This window comes from Triturus cristatus, chromosome 7 (assembly GCF_964204655.1).
Source record: "Triturus cristatus chromosome 7, aTriCri1.1, whole genome shotgun sequence".
NCBI classification, from domain to species: domain Eukaryota; kingdom Metazoa; phylum Chordata; class Amphibia; order Caudata; family Salamandridae; genus Triturus; species Triturus cristatus.
Window position 1 is genome coordinate 602,562,677 of NC_140590.1, and position 19,552 is coordinate 602,582,228.

Consider the following 19,552-nt stretch of genomic DNA (forward strand, 5'->3'; position numbering starts at 1 on the left):
ACATAATACATCACCTTTCCCACAAACCACTTCCATTCTTGCTGTGCAGCTCTTTCATAATGAAGATAAAGCTTGTTTGTTGACATTAACAATAAAAATAAAATATTGTTTAAACCCATCTCTCCCGACTCACACTGCCGGCGCCTCTCGTGCTGAAAGGACAGTGGTGGTGCAGTTCAGAACTATCGGGAATCAGAACCGAGGGCACGGGACTGTCCATCGGAGCCCATAAACCCCGTGCGAGAGACAGCTCCGACATCTGCATGCTCGTAAAACGGTAAAAAAAAAACTGGTTTTTTATCAATAACCTCTTCTCAACTCCTGTCATTGAATTTTTTTTAAAAATGACGTACACCGCCACAGCGAAACTTCAGAGCAGAGCACACGAGACAAAGATTCCCCTAAGTAATCTCCAAGATGCAATGGCACTTTGCCGCGGTCTTCTCGCGGCAAGAAAACAAACTTTGTGATCTCGTTATTGAAACACTGGGGCGACACTCACCGGTCATGATTTCTCTGAACAAATATCCAAGTCGAAAATGGAACTGCAGAGGTTATGAACTAGTTCTGAGATTGTTACACTTTCTGAGGCGCCTCTACATTTCTAATGCACAAACTCTCATTACATTCGGCACCGGTTCCTTTTCTCCTTCATGTGGTGCACTGTGTCTTGTTGCTGCATTGCAGGGAAACACTTTCATCATGACGTCCAGAGCCCTGCGTATCATTCTAAAAATACAAAAACGTCTCCTGCTGAAGTAATGGTGCAATTGAGATTCATTGGAAATGACGAAGACTTTTCATAAATGTGCAGAATATCATTGGAATGCACAGGTGGCTACAAAGAAGAGTTTTGAGCTGGGGGGCTCAAGATGTAAGATGAAGAACAGAAGATAGAATAACGATGGTACTTTCAGTACATGTGCTAAATACTTATTGTACCACAGGTTTGTTGCCACCAGCGTTTGTTTAATTTACACAGCATGTTATTTGCACGTAGTATAAGATGCGTTCTCAGTAAACAAAAGTTTAAGTCTACAGTTAGTTGTTGCTCTGAAAGACTGGGATTACCACACACCCTGCATTAAGGATGTGCACAAATCAGGAATATATGTGATGGCTGACAGAGTAATAGTTCCAGGACTTCGATTATTTACAAAACCAGCAAATTAACCAAACTCTTGTATTTGGTGGGAGTGATGTGACCATTATTCAATCCCAAAATAAACATCAATACAATGTATTTAATCCAGTTCCACAAATTGTAACAATCCGAGTACAGAAACTGTACCAAACCAAAACTCCAAGTGTCCTGGCTCGTCTACAAGCAGGTGTGAGCTGTGGCACACATTCCAAGGCTGAAAACATGCCTTCAGGAGAGGTGCAGGGCAATTATTCATGACATGCGTGTATAAAAACGCATTTTGGACATGGTGCTCATGTTTCATGGGTTTAGACATGCTCAAACGTTTGAAAACATAGGCCCAGCTGATGAACACGCTCCTGCCATATTCTCAAACTTTCTGAAGACCCTAACGTGTGACAACTGCGCAGTACCTACCATGGGTGTCCATAGTCCATTTCGGCGCAGTCTGTTCGGTGTGATGTGCAGTCAGGACTGGGCCATCACATCGCAAAGTTCAGCCCAGAAGCCTTGTTTCTGCAGAGAAAAAACACAAAAGATGAAAAGGGACCCTGGATGGTCGTGCATCTGTACATCATGGCTCCACCCTGCTGAAACACACACCACCTAGAAAAATATCGTGGAAAGAATTCAGCTCACTAAGGTCTCATTTTGCAAACATTGTTTTTCTCTGAAGTGACTCCAGATGCGAGGTAAACTAGAGAGAAAGGCTCCCCCCTTAACACTGCCCCTTTGCCTGGCAGTATTTCTTTTCTGTTTCCCGCCCCGGGCGCATTTTTGCCAGTTGAGTTCTTATAGCTATGGTAATTTTGGAAAGGAAGCTCGCGGCCGCGGCTAACCTCGCGTTAACGGGAGCAGCTTGTTGTGACTGCAGCTGCGGCAGGATGGTAGGTTCATTAGCACTCGGCCGGGGATCCGGGGAGTAAACAGCTCAGTGGCGGCCTCAGCCCGAGGCAGGAGGCAAGGCAGACCCTGGAAACTGCTGCTTCTGACGACAGCATCTGCTAAGCCCCAGCCACGTCCGCTAACACTAACAGCGCGCATAGCTAAGCGTCTAGTTTCACGCAATAGCACTTCAGTGTGGAACTCTCTGCTGCGTCTGGGACGTACGCATGCTGCACTGTGACTCTTGGCTCGGACTGCTAACCAATGTGCAAAATGTTCGTTTTACGTGGTTCACCCGTGAATGCGGACCTCGAACATAGAAACACTGGTTCAATGCCAAAAGATGACAGGCTCCAAGGGCAATTTTATACACCAATGCCCTGTCCCGAATAATGCATATCGCCAAGAAGTTAAGGAAGTATACCTGTACACATGTCATTTAATCTAAACTAAAACAATAAGATCCAAAAGGTCCGTGGTATCTAAACTCATCCTTTCCATTTTTTCGGGGGAGGGGGGGGGGGGGGTTAACTCTCTCTTCAGTTACTTTTTTCAGAAAATGTCGTCCTAAAGTTCCTTTACCCCTTACCCTCTTCTTTTTCTCATGTCTTTGCTAAACTGCCTTTAGCTCTATTTCTCTTGACCATACACGTCAATACAATGCACAAGCAAACGTAGCCATGCATTTATGTTTTATGGGCTGAAGCAATTCAATTGCGTTATTTATATTTAAATTTATCAGATTAGAGCACATAGAATACATATTTAAATAAAACCATGTTAAAGTATAGGCAAACTATTTCTCATCACATAGTTTAAAAATCTGATGGTCACATAAATTTAAGAAGACCTCACTTTTTGATTTGAGGTATTATGTTTGCGCTGTTCTGCGATCGGTGGTCATTGGATAGGGGACTGGGTGTGACATGTGACCCTGTGTATCTCAATGACTTACTTTAGAATTGCTGTACAAACAATGCCAGTTTAAATGTCAGGCTTTAGGTCCCTGGTACAACTGAGGTCTGGACAAACTATAATTGAGAGATATATGTGTATGTATTCAAATGTCAGCATTTGCAGCCAGCTGGAGATAATTCAATATGCAGAAGGAATTTAATATCACCAATAATTCATATTCATTCTAGAAAATGTGGCTGACCTTTTCTCTGCTAGGGAAAAGGCTCAGTCTCCATGAATCACCAGCGAGGATGTTTGAGGCCAAGCAATCTCATTTTCTGGGCACAGTATATTTAAAACAGGACGTGTCACTGAGTGCACTGTATGATCAGTGGTTAACAACGTACATCTCAATAATTCCCGAGAATCACAGACACCTGTAAACTGATAGCGATAGCTAACAGGACAAGTGACCTGTTGGGGAGTTTATTAACAAGACAAGCTAGATCAGGCTACGTGGAACACCTCCAAAAGTAGCTGCTCCTCACAAAGACTCCTTCGAACCCCTTGGAGACACTACTCTCCCACTACTTACACCTGAACCAGAAGAAATCGAAGGATTCTCCCAGTCAATCACTAATTCCACGTTTGATAACTTTTGCATATAACCAGTGCTTTAAATGGAAACATTAAAGTGCAAGTACCGGCTTGTTTTTGATAAGTGCCGGTACTCTCCACTAAAAAGTATTGCATTTCTCTGGAGAAGTGCCCGTACTCTCCCTCTTAAAATAAAAAAAGTGCCGGTACTCCGTACCGGACAGTACCGGCCCATTTAAAGCACTACATATAACCCCTTCTCCGAAGACACTAACTGTATAATTCAACGTTCTTACATTTGTCCTTACGCATGCAGCTTTTTCTTCTTATATATGTAGTTTTATGCTAGTATGGAACCTATGCTTAGACTATGCACATGCTAGACGAATATGGGGCATATTATCAAGAAACCGGCGTTAAAATTATCGCCGCTTTAGCGTCATAAAACTGCCGCTAAAGCTGCGATAATGGGCTTGATAATATGCCATTAAGAATTCCCATAGAAGCCCATCTTATGGTGTCAACATCGGCTTCTATGGGAATTCTCTGCGGCATATTATCAAGCGCATTTCTGCCGCTAAAGCGGCGATAACTGTAACGCCGTTCTTGATAATATGCCCCTATGTTTTAAAAAAACCGAAGCTTAAATTTGGAAAGTTACAGAAAACAGCAATGCTTGTGATTGGAATATATCAAAAGTAACCCCTTTCTCTAGGGACCAGCGACAGCAGCCAATACAGCGCAAGGTGAGAGAACAGCAAATCTATACAATGCCTGGAGCTGACACTGTCCCCTGCACATCCAGAATAGCGTGTGTGTGGGTATGTTGTTTACGTGTGGGTGCGCGCGGCTGTGCGAGTGAAGGACGTGGTACCGCACGTCAAACGTCGCCAGACATTGAAAAGTACATTCTATATCGCAATACATTGAAACAAACACAAAAATATTGTTTAACCCCATCTCTCCCGACTCACACTGCCGGCGCCTCTCGTGCTGAAAGGACAGTGGTGGTGCAGTTCAGAACTATCGGGAATCAGAACCGAGGGCACGGGACTGTCCATCGGAACCCATTAACCCCGTGCGAGAGACAGCTCCGACATCTGCATGCTCGTAAAACGGTAAAAAAAACAACTGTTTTTTTATCAATAACCTCTTCTCAACTCCTGTCATTGAATTTAAAAAAATGACGTACACCGCCACAGCGAAACTTCAGAGCAGAGCACACGAGACAACGATCCCCCCAAGTAATCTCCAAGATGCAATGGTACTTTGCCGCTGTCTTCTCGCGGCAAGAAAACAAACTTTGTGATCTCGTTATTGAAACACTGGGGCGACACTCACCGGTCATGATTTCTCTGAACAAATATCCAATACGCGGCCGCTCAGCTAACGACCGCATTTGTGCTTTGACACAAGCACCCTCTCTCTCCCCTTTTCTGTTAGTCTTTAAACATATTTCATACGATCTGAAAAGAAAACGCTAGCCTGCTATGACTCTCCCACTCCGCCGGCGGACGGGGTGTTTAGGACCTCAGCCCACTTGTTCGTCTTCCCCCCAGGATTCCCCCGCCGCTGCCATTCCGCCAGCTCCATTGCTTACCTTTCTGAGGCCAGAAGGGAACTGAAGCAGACACTTGCACAGCAGGAACATGTGAGGGGATGCAAATCACTCTGCCAGGGACTGTCTGCAAAGTGCGATACATGACTTGAGACTCTTTAGGCACCGGAGGAAAATGTGTTGAATGGATAGCCTGTCTCACCCTGTATCTCTGGAACTATGCACCTTCACCTTTCTTTAAGATATTGTTTTTGTTCTTTAGGAATTATACAATTTCCATAGGAAGCAAAACTATTTTCTTGTGACATTGTTGCATATTTTAGCAGTATGGCACTATCTAGGCACAGCACCTACCATTTTACTATAGTGGAATTTATACTGCATTTTATATACCCCCTGGGAGGCATAAATCTCTTTTCGATTGTTAAGTAAGTAACTATTCCCTATGCATCTATATACAGAGCTTCACATTCCTGATGAAGTCACAAAGAACACTGATTTTCAGTGGGTTTCTGGGCACCTTCAAGGTGCATAAAGAGTGATTCTGGTATTTTTGCCTCTGTGGAAAAGATGGGTGCAATGCATGAGGTTTGGGGGCAGGGTAAAACATTAGGATGGATGATGCAAAGAGTATTATATGGCCTGGTACTACCTATACCCCTCCTCCATTGTTCCACCCCACAAAATAGCAAGGACACGGGTGGTTTAGTTGGAAAAGGGGGTCGTAGATAACCCCCGGCCGTATTTTTATTATAAAAATTCATCAACATTAAATATTAATTTTCATCTTTACGCAGACAATCATATTATTGACATTTGATTACATTGATATGTACAGATATCAGATGGCTAACCTTAACATCACTCTAATACAAGTTATTTCCTATCCGAATCTAAGCATAAATCATCATAATCACAATGGCAATCATTTTCTGCGTATCCATGTTTGAGCCTACGGCAAGGTCAATAACTGGTGTCAGATCCTTATCCCTTAAACCCCGCCCTCCAGCCTGAGTGCGCATGCGCAGAGGGCCCGTTCACCGTGAGGGTACTTCCCCCCCCAGTTACCCCCGTACGCCCTGTATACTCTCTCCATCGGGGGCCCTTGCAGGTCTGCGCCCTTTACTGGCGCCATTGTGCATGTGCGGGGTGGCCAACCAGCCTAGGAAAAGCGTAACTCCCCCCTCCCCCGCACCCATACAGCCACGACGGCTGTAACTGCCCCTGGAGAGTTCTAGGAGTGGACTCCCTTGGGCAACCCCCTTCCAGGAATGGCGCCGCCCCCCTAAGGACCTTAAATTTACTGATCACCAATCATGACCTTACCGCCACAGGCCAGCATAGTTGCCTGACTATCTGCCCCCCCCCCCTAACACTAGGAAGTCATGCCCCCCCCTTCAAAAGCCCCAACAACCATGCCAGTAGGTTCTCTGACAGTATTGCATTGCCCACTGTTGATAAGTGGACACCGTCTTTTAGGAAGCACGGGTCCCCCCTGATACACCCAAGAGCAATGGTCTGCAACTGAGGAGCCCTAAACAATCTCTCCATCTTGTTGTTGATACGTCTTACTGAGTGATTGAGTGCTTTCACAGATTCCCCCCCCCCCATTGACATCTAGGTACCATTTGTGACCATGCGATGGTGCATCCTTGGTATATCCTTGCTACCCAGCCAATCTCTGTGATTAAGGATTCCACCAAACCCCTTCTCCCTATCTTCACCAGATCATTCCCTCCCAGATGCAGGATAATGATATCAGGACTGGGACCCTCTTTCTTCAGCAAATCCCTTATAAATACCCTTGACTGACTCAAACACAGGACCCCCTTCCCATGGAAGACAATTTCTAGACCAGCCTGCTCTTCCCTGTGCCTGTAATTCCCTAAACAGAAAAATGCATTTAAACGTGTCACATAGGAATGGCCAATAATCCAAACCACCCGAATTCCTGTTGCCTGCATCATTGCGTGTCTCTCGTTTGTGCTTGGATGATCCGATGCGAGTTTCCCCCCTGCGTAACAGGCTCGAGAAACTGTAGAGATTCAAACATAAAGACCTGCATCAGAAAACAGATACGGGCTACCTACAGCATGTGCAGCCGCACATAACGTTTGTAACTATTGGAGGCCCACCTCCCAATTCTCTTGACACTGCTGGTGTGCAGCCCTCTTGCTGTAGCCTCGGTCGCAGCCCCTATCCTAAAGGAATGCATTCCAAAATGCGTAGGATCCAAACCTATCTGCAAAATTGCCATGTCCATGACCCTCCTAAACTGAAACCGGGTGAGAGGTGCATGACTTAATAAATTACTGCCTCCCATGCCAGATCTCTGACTCATAAAAGTTTCCACTTGTGTTACTGGGCAGCATGGGTTGCCCTGCCCTGTGCTCGATGTAGAACCAACCCTTCGCCAAGGGCCTCTTGGTCCGTCTTGGACTTTTTTATGCAGATCAATATAGCATCGCCCTGGATTTTTACATGGTCCACCTGCAAACCCCCATGAGCATCCCGCTTATTCTGCGCGACCAATTCACTTATTCGAAATGCGCCGTAAAATGCTAGGGAAAAGGCCTCCCTGAATAATAAAGCTTCCCCTCTTGTCGTGCAGATAGTGTCCAATGCCCCTAGCAGGGCAGCTAGTACCTCCATCCCAATCGGACGCCTTGAATCGGGTGTCTGCCCCTGAATGCGCTGCCAACCTTTCAAGGCTTTCCTGACTATGAAACTGTTCGTGGGGTCCCCTCTGGCCTTGGCTTGGGCAAAGAAAGATATCGCCGCCATGTGCCGCCTGGCTGCCGCCACAAATATTATCCAAAGACCTCCTAAGGAGATCACACAATAAGGCTGGGGAGCGCGGAAGGCAACAGAGGAAGAGTCCTCTGCTCCCCAGCCTTTTATCAGTGGCGAGTGCTCGCCCCCCGAGAGGGGCGGGCCCTGGCGACTTCCATGACCCGGAAGTGGAACTTCCACTTCCGGGCCATGGCTCACTGGGGGCTTATTGGAGGGCGAGCCCGTCGCGTCACCAGAGACGCGACAAGCCCGCCTCCAGTGTCGTCGGGGCCGGCATGACCGCCATATCATCGGCAGGTCCGATGCCGGCCCCGCCTTACTAAAAGAGTTTGTTATTGATGGTGTTAGAATAGTCCGCATATTATTTTGCTATTTTGTGCTGTGTATAGTGGCTTGTAATATGTATATAGGAACCCTTCTGGACCCTGGTGGATTCCATAGAATGACGTAATCGTTTGGGTGTGGTTAATAAAGTTGATAACACAATGAGCACAGTTAGTTAACGGTTGCATTCTGAAGAATTAAGACGTGCTCTACAGAGCTCTGTGTGTGGCTTGGCCCATTGCATGCTACCAGGCTAGGCAGGACGCTACAACTGGTGACGAGTTAGGGGCTCTGCAACCCAAAGTAAGAAGATTGCTCTCCCTGAGAGTTTGCCAAGGCCCAGCAAACTGCTTGTTCGTGCCTTGTGCGTCTCAGTTTAAGGGAAGCAGTCGACAGTTGGCACATGTGGAGTCATGCTACTCCAGCCAGTGCAAGGCTTTCGAGGGAGGCGAAGGCCCTACGGAAAAATCAGTCACAGTAGGCCTGAAACCTGCTGGTAAGGCAGAAAGAAGAGGTACTGCACCGCAACATAGCATAGAGCCTGCGTACATACAGTACAATAGCGCTTAAGGCAGCAACAACCAGGTACAGAGAAGCACAGAAAGCCGCAATAGTCAGGTGCAGAAACGGCAACAAAGCAGAATCATCCAAGTCCCACAAAACGCTAAAGGCAATGAAAAAAAGGTATGATACAGAAAATTCAGAGCAAAAGTGATCATGTGCAGAATACAAAGCCGCCATTCACTGACAAAGAAGAACAAGCATTGGCAAAGGCAATAGGTTTTGTCTAAGCAAGAGCTATAGGCGTTGTTAATGATTTTTTAGAAAGGTTGCACAACAGCATGCGCTGCTGTGCAACATGGCTTAAAGTAAGTAAAAACAAAGCACCATACGAAAACCAGTGTTGACGGCAATATAGTGCTTTTGTGTTTGCTTTAAGGCATGTTGCATAGCAGCCCACGTTTCTGTGTAACATTTTTAAAAAACATGAAGAAAACCAAATATCTATGCAAGAACTATAAGGCTTTGTTAATGTTTTTTTGTGGCAGAAGGGAGAGCCAAAAAGGGGATTTACACAAGGAAATAAATAAAACAAGCCACACAAAGGAGGTGAGAGAGAGAAGGGAGAGAGCAGCAAGAATAGAAAGCAGGAGGGGGTGGAAAACAAATACGAGTGAGCTGTGGAAAGAAACACCGTTCAGAGGGAGGGGGGGAGGGAGCACCAATAATGGACAGTGGGAGGAGGGGGGAGTAAGCTACACAACACAATTTGCAGAGACATGCACTCTTCCAGAGGACATACACTATGTGAAAAGTTAGACATTAAGATAAGCTCTATATTCATCCTCAAACTATAAAATCTGAAAATAAATTCACCAGTGATTCAGTGGTGCAACAAGGTTGCCATGAGCCCTAATGCTAGTAAGACAAGCATTGGCATAGCCAATAGGTCTCGCCCTTGAGGAACTTCGATTTTCGATCACGATCGAATCGACCCGCCATTTTGTAACCCGCCGCCATTTTGTGCTGCCATCACTGAGGCAGCACGGCGAACGAAGTCTATTCTGCTTTTCCTGTAGCTTGGTGTCGAAATACGTCCCCGGCCTTGTTTGTGAAGCTGGTGTTTGGACTAGCCGAGTACAGTAATCCTTGTCTGGCTTTTCTAATCCCTGTTTCAACTATCTGTAGGCTCACACCATTCTTTCCCGATCATATCTTATCGACTGGCCTTCACTGTCTCCTGCTAGCATTCTCCTGTGTCATGCCTGTCGTCCAATACACACAAACGTATCTCACCACCTGCAAGTCAGTTGTAATCTGTTAATAAATTAGTTCGGGGGCGGGATGACAAACACAGTTGGAGGAGAGGTCTCTTCGAGTCATCTGATCTTTCTATTTTCGAACCCTTCTTACTGGTTCCGCTTTGTTTTCCACTTACCCTATTGGCTCTTTTCTTCTTTGCTTGGGGCGTGTGTTTTGTTAATAATCAAGTATTGTATAGTATCTAATCTGATGCGCCACAGAGTGAAGTGGCAGTCTCCTGAGAACCTACTTTGTGTACTTCTAGGATAACTGTACTAGCTGCAGCTAAATAAATCCAATCTTCTAACGCCGACAGAGTGTCCTGTGTCTCTGTGTAACGAAGCAGGTGAACCCCAGAGACAGAGGGCGTACCCTGCAACGCCAGGTCCAAAAGGTTCTGGTTCTTCAATTGGCGCCCAACGTCGGGCGGCTTCAGTGGTACCGGTTCTGCTCGAAGGTCGTGAGGAACCTCTCAAGAAAATTCCGGAGGGTTCGCGAGCCACACTAAGCGACCCCTGTATGTCGAAAGTGGTCCGAAGGTCTTTTGCAGCGCGGTTACTCCTTCCTGACGGCTACTGGCGACCGCTGCCCTGACTGCCGCCCTGCTTTGGCCCATTCCTTTGGTAAAGCGAGACGATAGACGGGCCTCTGTTGGTGGAAGAAGACGTCCTTAGTTAAGTTAAGTATTTTCGTGGGTCGCGCCCACAAATTTTGGTTCTTTGTTTGATGTCCTTAGGTTACTTAGATTTAGTCATTGCAACGACTAAAGCCGAGGGTAAGTGCATTTGTGCTGCGTAAACTGAGTTTTACTCCCTTGAAGTTTGTGAACAGTCCAGAGACATTGTGAAATGCCTGGTCTGACTAAGTTTGGAAGAATTTGTTGCCTTGGTTGTAATAGGGACTCCCGACTTGAGGACTCTTGTCCGATTCCTTCGGTTGGAACTCCCACATATGAGCTCTACTCGAAACATGGTATTGGCCCCATTGCCTTTAACGAGACATGGACTCGATACACGAAGAAAGATGGTGTTCTTAAATGGCCAGAAAACGGTAGTTTTGACCCTGATGTGCTAGATAATTTGGAAGCAGTTCTGTTCAAAAGAAAAGCCAGGCCGGCAATGTTTGACTCTTTCCGCCTTTGGCGTAAGGAAGCCAAACAGAAAGAAATTAAACAAACAAAACGAGATAGGAAAGCACAGGGTATGACGATTATACAGGCTGCCCAACAGTTCAAGAATGATGAAATTGACAATTGACAAATTTCAGAAAGACAACATCGTATGGCGATAGATAAATGCTATCCGGTGTTGCCTGTTTCTCCTTCTGATAACAAGAAAGATATAGAAGAAGATCCCCTAATGTCTCATTTATTAAGGTTGCCTCCGCCCTATGCGCAAAATGCTAATGTGCCTCAGCCGTTACAGCCTGCTCAGTTGCTAGTAGTACCTCCGCCGGTTCCGGCTCTTCAGCATTTGCCTCCTCCAGCATTACCGCTCTTGCCGGTTTTACCATTAGTTCCAACTTCTCAGCCTTCATCTCCTGATCTTAGCTCTTCTTTGCCTTCTGCTCCTCCTGTAAATTCTAGTTCTTCTCTTGAAAATTTTCCTAATATTCTGTCTCCAGTTCTAATGTCCAATTCACCGTCTATGCGTAAGCGTCTCACAGATTCTGTCACTAGTATTCTATCTCCTTTCTTTGGAGCTCTTAATGCGTCTCCGGCTTTTGCTCGAAGACAATCTCGTAGTCAGTTCCCAGATTTTGAGGAACGAGAGAAGCTAGACTCTCTTGCACGAAGATGGATCAAGAAGGGTCCACAATATAGTGTGTCTGATATTATGCCTACCATTTTGCAATGGAATGCGCCTACGCAAAGGTATGTTTTTAATGTAATGTGTGATATTCTCATTAAAGAATGGGAAGATGTGAGTTCGAGTCCGATCTCACAAGATTTGTTAGATGTCCAAGCCGATTTTGAAAAAGGACTTATTGTAGGTTCTAAAGTTGAGGAAGCTGTAAGGACACTCATCTCTTATAGAACCTTATTGTTCTCTCAGATTTTTCTTGATTCTGATCCGTCGGTTAAACTGACATCGAAAACTTACCCTATGAGAGAGGTTCCTCCAGTATGAAAGGAAGAGGTTGCGGGAGTAGGTGGTAATGCACCTATTCCAGCTCACTTTCAGCGTATATGGGTACATGTAACATGGAAGAGATCTGAAGTTTTGGCCCTTAAGCAGACTCTACCAGATCCTCGTAAGAACCCTGCAGGTTATTACAAAGAATTATCGCAGACAATCGATGCTTGTATTATGAATCTGGCAAATATTGATATGTTAATGGGTAATGTAGTCCCACAGACAATATGGGCTAAGATTCGTAGAGAGGATCACGCACAGGAACTGGGTGCTACTTGGAATGTTATAGCTGATACAGATAGAGATCAAGTGGGTGGCGCAAAGCCTGACGCATTGATCTCGGAACCTCCTGGTAGAATCATTACGTTAATGAAAACTATGATGCCTGCATTGAGAGTGAATTGGGATAAGCTTGCAGCATGTAAACAAAAGAAAGATGAAAGTGTCTCTGATTTCTTTACTCGATTCGAGGAGACATTTATTGATCACAGTGGTCAGGACATGGCTACCGAGGGTGGACAGCGATTATTCGTGGACAAATTTGTATTCAATTTGCTTCCCGAGCTGTCACACAAATTAAAGGATTCAGAAAGTTCTTGGGCTGTTTCTTCTTCTGCCCAAATATTGGCTACTGCACAATATTACGAGAATAGGGACAAAGAAGAAAAAGAAAAACAAGAGAAAAAGACGAAAGATTTAAAAACTAAGGTTCTCTTGCAGCAAGCCTATCCGCCACGTTATGTTCAGCCTCAGACTCAACAGCCACCACAGTTTCAAAGGTTGTATCAGAAACCTGAGCCATACATTCCGCGACCTTTGCTAGGTCCTAATCAATGTGCCTATTGTAGAGAGGAAGGTCATTTTGTCCGGTTTTATTGCAGCGCAATGGAGCGTCATCTGCTCCACGAGGTCGTGCCGGCCTCCAGTCAGCAAACAGAGGTAGAGGTCGAGGTATGTTAACTCAAGAACAGCGTGCCCTTCCTTCTCCTAATTCCATGAACTACTTTGATCAGCAGAATGTGAGATCCACTCAGTACTATAATGAAGACCATTATGTTGAAGGCGAGAATGAGAGTCTTCATGTCAACTAGGACAGCCATGGACAAAGTAGAGGAGTTGTGCCAATCCCAGTAGATCAAAATGGCCCTTATGTCAACGTCACTACAATGGGTGTATCAGAGCCTTTTCTTCTAGATACTGGAGCAATGAGAAGTTCTATTATTCATTCTAAACTCCCTGGGGCACCTTTGTCTGGCTTAACGAATGTTTCTGTAGGATTCTCTGGCGCCCCTGTTCGCAATCCGGTTTCTTGTCCTTTGCCTATTTCAGTTGGTCCTTATGACTTGAAAGCTTCACTTCTGTTGACGAATGGTTGTGGTGAGAATCTGTTGGGTCTAGACCTATTGAAAAGAATGCATGCTCCAATATATTGTTCTCCTTCAGGCGTACATCTCACTCTAGGTCAGAAGTTGATCTCCCCAATATATCTGTCTAAAGATCAGTTTCCTCCTGAGTTGCTTTCTCTTCCGACAGCACTTTGGGCCACGGGTCCGAACGATGTGGGTTGTCTTAAGATACCGCCTTATGTTGTTACTCTCAAGCCCAATGTTGAACTACCACGTATCCCACAATATAGAATGTCTGCTGAAGGTGAAAAAGCGCTTTTGGAGATCATTTATGACTTAATCCAGAAGGATGTGGTTGAAGAAACGAGAGGCAACACATGCAATAGTCCTATTCTTCCTGTTCTTAAACGTACTGATCCTTCTCAGCCTCCTGTGTACCGGTTTGTGATTGATCTGCGAGAAGTAAACAAAATTGTGATTCCACAATTTCCTGTTGTTCCAGATAACCCTGGCTTGTTGACTATGATACCTTCCACAGCGACTTGGTTCTCTGTTATTGATCTGAAGAATGCCTTCTTCAGTATTCCCATTGCAGAAGAGAGTAGGGACATTTTTGTTTTTTCTCTTGGAGGCCGAAGCTTCCGATTTAAGCGCGCACCCCAAGGGTACTGTGAAAGTCCCTCCATTTACAGCCAAGCTTTGAAATGTCATCTTGATACTTTTCATTTGCCGTCTGGTGCCGCTCTTATCCAATATATGGACGACTTGTTAGTCGCCGCTGATTCAGAAAATATCTGCAAAGATGTCACTGTTGCACTGTTGCGTCATTTGTTTAAGCTGAATCACAAGGTTTCACCTTCCAAACTACAGTATGTTTGTCGAGAGGTTACCTACTTGGGTCATCTCCTATCAAAGGAGGGACGACGATTGACACCAGAACGAATTCAGGCGATTGCTCGAATGTCTGTACCATCCACACAAAGGGAAGTGCGTACTTTTCTGGGAATCACTTCTTATTGTAGACAGTGGATCCCTAACTTCTCTTTGATCGCCAAACCTTTGTTGGCACTCACTTTAAAAGATACGCCTCAGCTCCTTCCTTGGACTGAAGAGTGCCAAAAGAGTTTCACTGATTTACGCACTGCTCTGTGTTCTGCTCCTGTACTGAGTACCCCAGATTACACTAAGCCTTTTACGCTGTATGTTCACGAGAAAGAAGGTTGTGCATTATCAGTCTTGACACAGCATTTTGGAGATAGACAGCGGCCATGTGCTTATTTCTCGGCTACGTTAGATCCCGTAGCTAAAGCATTGCCTAGTTGTCTCAAAGCCACAGCAGCCGCAGCAATTTCCATCCGACAGTCCGCTGGGATAGTATTAGATAACACTCTCATTGTCATGGTGCCACATGCAGTGGATACCTTACTAAACAGAACGAAAACACAGCATCTTACGAGTGCACGTTTAACTGGTTACGAGCTGACGCTGTTGGCTAGTCACGTACACATCAAACGATGTAATATCCTGAACCCAGCTACTTTGTTGCCCCTTTCAAATGAGAAGAGTGTTGAGGACCAGCATGATTGTTTCTTCCGTACTGAGGAAGAGACAAAAGGAAGAATTGATCTGAGAGACACACCGTTAGAGAATCCAGATGGGACTCTATGGGTAGATGGTTCTTGTTTTAAGATGCCTAATGGAGATACGGTTTCAGCCTATGCTGTAACAACCTTACATACAATTGTCGAAACTGCACGTGTTAGACACAATTCAGCGCAAGCAGCAGAGTTGATAGCACTGACGAGAGCTTGTGTATTATCAAAAGGGAAAAGAGTGAACGTGTACACTGACAGTCAGTATGCCTTTGGTGTCGCGTTCAATTTTGGGCGTCTCTGGAGGGAGAGGGGTTTCTTAACTTCACATGGCACTAAGATACAGCATGGCCAGTTAGTGACTGATCTCCTTGAGTCACTTGCTTTACCCGGCCAAATAGCGATAGTGAAGTCTAGTGCTCACAAGAAGATTACGGATGATGTTGGACGAGGAAATGCATTTGCTGATGAAACAGCAAAGAAAACAGCGAAAGATTCAACGAGTCGAATGTATATGGCAGGTCCTGCGAATTGGGTCAGAGAGAGAGGAATGTGTGAGAATACAGTGGAAGGCGTGAAAACGATACAGAAAGAGGCTACAGAAAGAGAGTTGAGCAGGTGGAGAGAAAGTACGGGAATGTTAGATGAAATGGGTTGTTGGGTAGAGTTATCCGAACATCAACGTTGGTTGTTACCGGATGCTTATGTACTCCCAGTGGTTACTATGGCTCATGGTCCAGCTCACCTTAGTGCAAAAGGCATTTGTAAACTTCTAGCCCCAGTTTGGCAGAATGAAAATATCCCGAAATGTGCAGACAATGTAGTAAAGCATTGTATTGTTTGTCTGATGTATAATCCAGGAAAGGGAACCCCCACTCCAGCAGGTCACTTTGCTCCTCCGACATACCCATTTGAAGTGTTGCAAATCGATTACATTCACATGGATCGATGCAACAACCTCAAAGATGTTCTGGTGGTAGTATGTGCCTTTTCGAGATGGATAGAAGCATACCCTTTGAAAGATAACACAGCTTTATCCACAGCCAAAATCCTTCTAAAAGAGTTCTTTCCCAGGTTTGGATTGCCGCGCATTGTTTTGAGTGACAATGGGAGCGAATTTGTTGGCCAAGTCATGAAGAAAGTTTGTGCAGGTCTCGGAATCAAGCAAAAGTTCCACACGGCAAATCATCCACAGTCAGCGGGTTTAGTAGAATGTTACAATGGAAAGTTAAAATTAGCGAAGATTCAAGCAAGTACGGGACTTAATTGGCCTGATGCTTTGCCGTTAGCTCTGCTATCCACCAGAACTGCAGTACACTCTCGTCTGGGACTTAGCCCTTACGAAGTGGTGTTTGGCCGTCCGGCCAACATATGGGGAATACCTCGTCCTAAAAAGTTCTCAGATTTGCCCTATCCAATGTTAATTGACTATTTGCATGACCTTACAACTAAATTGCATGTCCTTCATCGACAGGTTCAGAGTGCTTTGCCGGAGGCTTCCACAGATCCAGGTCACTCCATCCGACCAGGTGACTGGGTCTGCACCCGAAATCTTCAGAAGAAAAAGAATTTGGAACCCAGATGGCGGGAGCCTCGTATGGTCCTACTCACGACAAGGACAGCGGTGAAAGTTGAAAGAAAGAAAAATTGGATTCACGGTGTGCATTGCAAGAAAGTACCTTTGCCCTTGCCTTTTGATCAGTGGGTTCACAGAGGGGTTGGTGACTGTGAAGGCGAAACAGTTTCACGATTTGTACGCTTTAGTGATGCACGCCTGAATGGGACATTGTCTGAAAAAGAGGACGACGACATTTTACAGGAAGCAATTCCATCGCATCGTCGCTTGAATACAACTGAACCAAGAACATTGTTTCAAGATCAGAGTGTTCTGGGGAAGGAGCACTATAACCTCAGGCCCAGACAAAAGAACAATTGAACTTTTTCCTTCTCCCTTGTGTAGTGTTCTGTTTAGGTTGCAGGGTCACGGTAGGAGTCTAGGTCACGACCTGAGTAGTGACAATAGGTCTGCAGGATTTTCAGTGTCATAGGACGGTAGAGCATCGTGACTTCAGTGATTGAGGAAGATTGCCGTGAGCATCCACCAGTGAAAATGGAAACTACACCAAGTAATAAAGAGAGAAGAAATGAAATGAAGAAAGCATCTTGTAAAATAATGTACAGTCGTTACAGTATAACTCTATGTGTTTTAATATCATTATGTATTGCTTTGGCGATTATTGGTTGGATAGTTTATGTTTTGCAGCCAAGAAACACCTCCCCTTCCTCCTCTTTGCCTTCTTCTACTATCTCTCCCCACCTCTTTCATACTTTTCCTTCACATGAACTTGTCAGAAGAACCGAGTATTACAACAATTCCTTTGTCCAACTATTACACCAGCATCAATTAGTGGTTAACACAACTGATTGTTGGGTATGTGGTCTTATGCCCCATACTACTGAGAAAGGAATACCATATCTAGTTCTTCCTTTCTCCTATGAGGGTTCTGCTTGGGCATTCTTTGTTATTTTCTCCAATGCATATCAAAGTAAATTCAGACGGTCTGTTGCTTCACAAATTAATTATCCGGATTTTAGTCATAGTTCTTTGATTAAGGGTATGGAAGTTATGGCTAAAATCATGGAGAATAGCAAGATTTCCATCGATGAAAGAAAAGCATACACCAATTGGAACGTCACCCAATACATGTCGAGTCTTAATAATAAAATGGGAAAGGAGAAATCCTCACCAATCTGGACTATACCGCATCAAGGTAACTTCTGTTTAAAAATAAACGATCGCTCTTCTGACACTGCACCAAAGAGTAACTATTCCTACACGTACATTTATTCCTCTCAAAATTCACCTCCTCTAGTACCGTCTCAAGGCACCTATTTCATTTGTTATGATCGAGCTTATGCTTGGTTACCAACGGGTTTCTCTGGTACCTGCTACATAGCTTTCCTTCTTCCTCCTACTTACACTGCTTCTGCCAATTATCACCGAACCCGTCTCAGCCGAGGAATCATTGACTCAAAAGACACCGCGGGACAAGAAGGAGGAGATTTCCTTAAAGGTTTCTTCCCTTCTGGGGTCCAATGGCCAACAGCAGAAATATAAGGCAACTGGTCCATGTCGTAGAGACTACAATAGACATCACTGTAGGAGCCTTGAGTAATATCACGGCGGAACTACAGGCGGATCGTCTTATGACTTTGCAAAATCGAGTTGCCTTAGACTTTATTCTTGCCGATCGTGGTGGAGTATGTAAATTGATCGGGTCAAGCTGTTGTATTTTCATTCCTAATGACGCTCCGACAGTATACCAAGCTATCTCCAAGTTGCATATAATCTCCGAGTCTATTCATCAGGACGAAGGAGATTGGTCTTTAACGGAATGGTTTTGGGGACTACTGTCCAAATGGGGTTGGAAAGCATTGACATTCCTTGGAATAATCTTGACAATCGTATTTTCCGGTTGCCTTTGTATGCACTGTGGTCCCGCTATCTGTGATCTTTGTGCTACTATGTGCATCCCAAAACCCAAACCTCAAGTAACAGAAAACATAAGGATGATGCTACAACAACAGCTCGATGATCTCATGGCTATTGATGTGGACTCAGATTAACGTGAGTCTATCTTGCCTGAGTTCTGGCAAAAGGAGGGTCTGAGGAACTTCAATTTTCGATCACGATCGAATCAACCCGCCATTTTGTAACCCGCCGCCATTTTGTGTTGCCATCACTCAGGCAGCACGGCGAACGAAGTCTATTCTGCTTTTCCCGTAGCTTGGTGTCGAAATACGTCCTCGGCCTTGTTTGTGAAGCTGGTGTTTGGACTAGCCGAGTACACTAATCCTTGTCTGGCTTTTCTAATCTCTGTTTCAACTATCTGTAGGCTCACACCATTCTTTCCCGATCATATCTTATCGACTGGCCTTCACTGTCTCCTGCTAGCATTCTCCTGTGTCATGCCTGTCCTCCAATACACACAAACGTATCTCACCACCTGCAAGTCAGTTGTAATCTGTTAATAAATTAGTTCGGGGGCGGGATAACAAACACAGTTGGAGGAGAGGTCTCTTCGAGTCATCTAATCTTTCTATTTTCGAACCCTTCTTACTGGTTCCGCTTTGTTTTCCACTTACTCTATTGGCTCTTTTCTTCTTTGCTTGGGGCGTGTGTTTTGTTAATAATCAAGTATTGTATAGTATTTAATCTGATGCGCCACAGAGTGAAGTGGCAGTCTCCTGAGAACCTACTTTGTGTACTTCTAGGATAACTGTACTAGCTGCAGCTAAATAAATCCAATCTTCTAACGCCAACAGAGTGTCCCGTGTCTCTGTGTAACGAAGCAGGTGAACCCCGGAGACAGAGGGCGTACCCTGCACCGCCAGGTCCAAAAGGTTCTGGTTCTTCACCCTTGGGACCTTATAAGTGTTTAGCCATGCAACAGTTGATGTTGTTGCACCAAGGATAT

The 19,552-nt window shown here is 45.0% G+C and overlaps 1 protein-coding gene across 3 annotated transcripts in view; it reads right to left on the minus strand.

Annotated features, from left to right (window-relative positions):
* The window catches only part of TMEM100 (transmembrane protein 100), a 123,895-nt gene extending 118,753 nt beyond the window's left edge, over positions 1 to 5,142 (minus strand). Inside the window, exons 1-2 of one of the 3 annotated variants that reach the window (XM_085617174.1) lie at positions 5,124 to 5,142; positions 1,562 to 1,660 (exon numbers count right to left, since the gene is read on the minus strand). In XM_085617174.1, coding sequence (XP_085473300.1) covers positions 1,562 to 1,574 — 13 coding nt within the window. In that variant the 5' untranslated portion in view covers positions 1,575 to 1,660; positions 5,124 to 5,142. Of the gene's footprint in view, positions 1 to 1,561; positions 1,661 to 1,983; positions 2,002 to 4,864; positions 5,075 to 5,123 lie in introns of those variants that run through there. The other 2 variants (XM_085617172.1, XM_085617175.1) reach the window with 2 other exon arrangements.
* Positions 5,143 to 19,552: the final 14,410 nt, after the last annotated feature.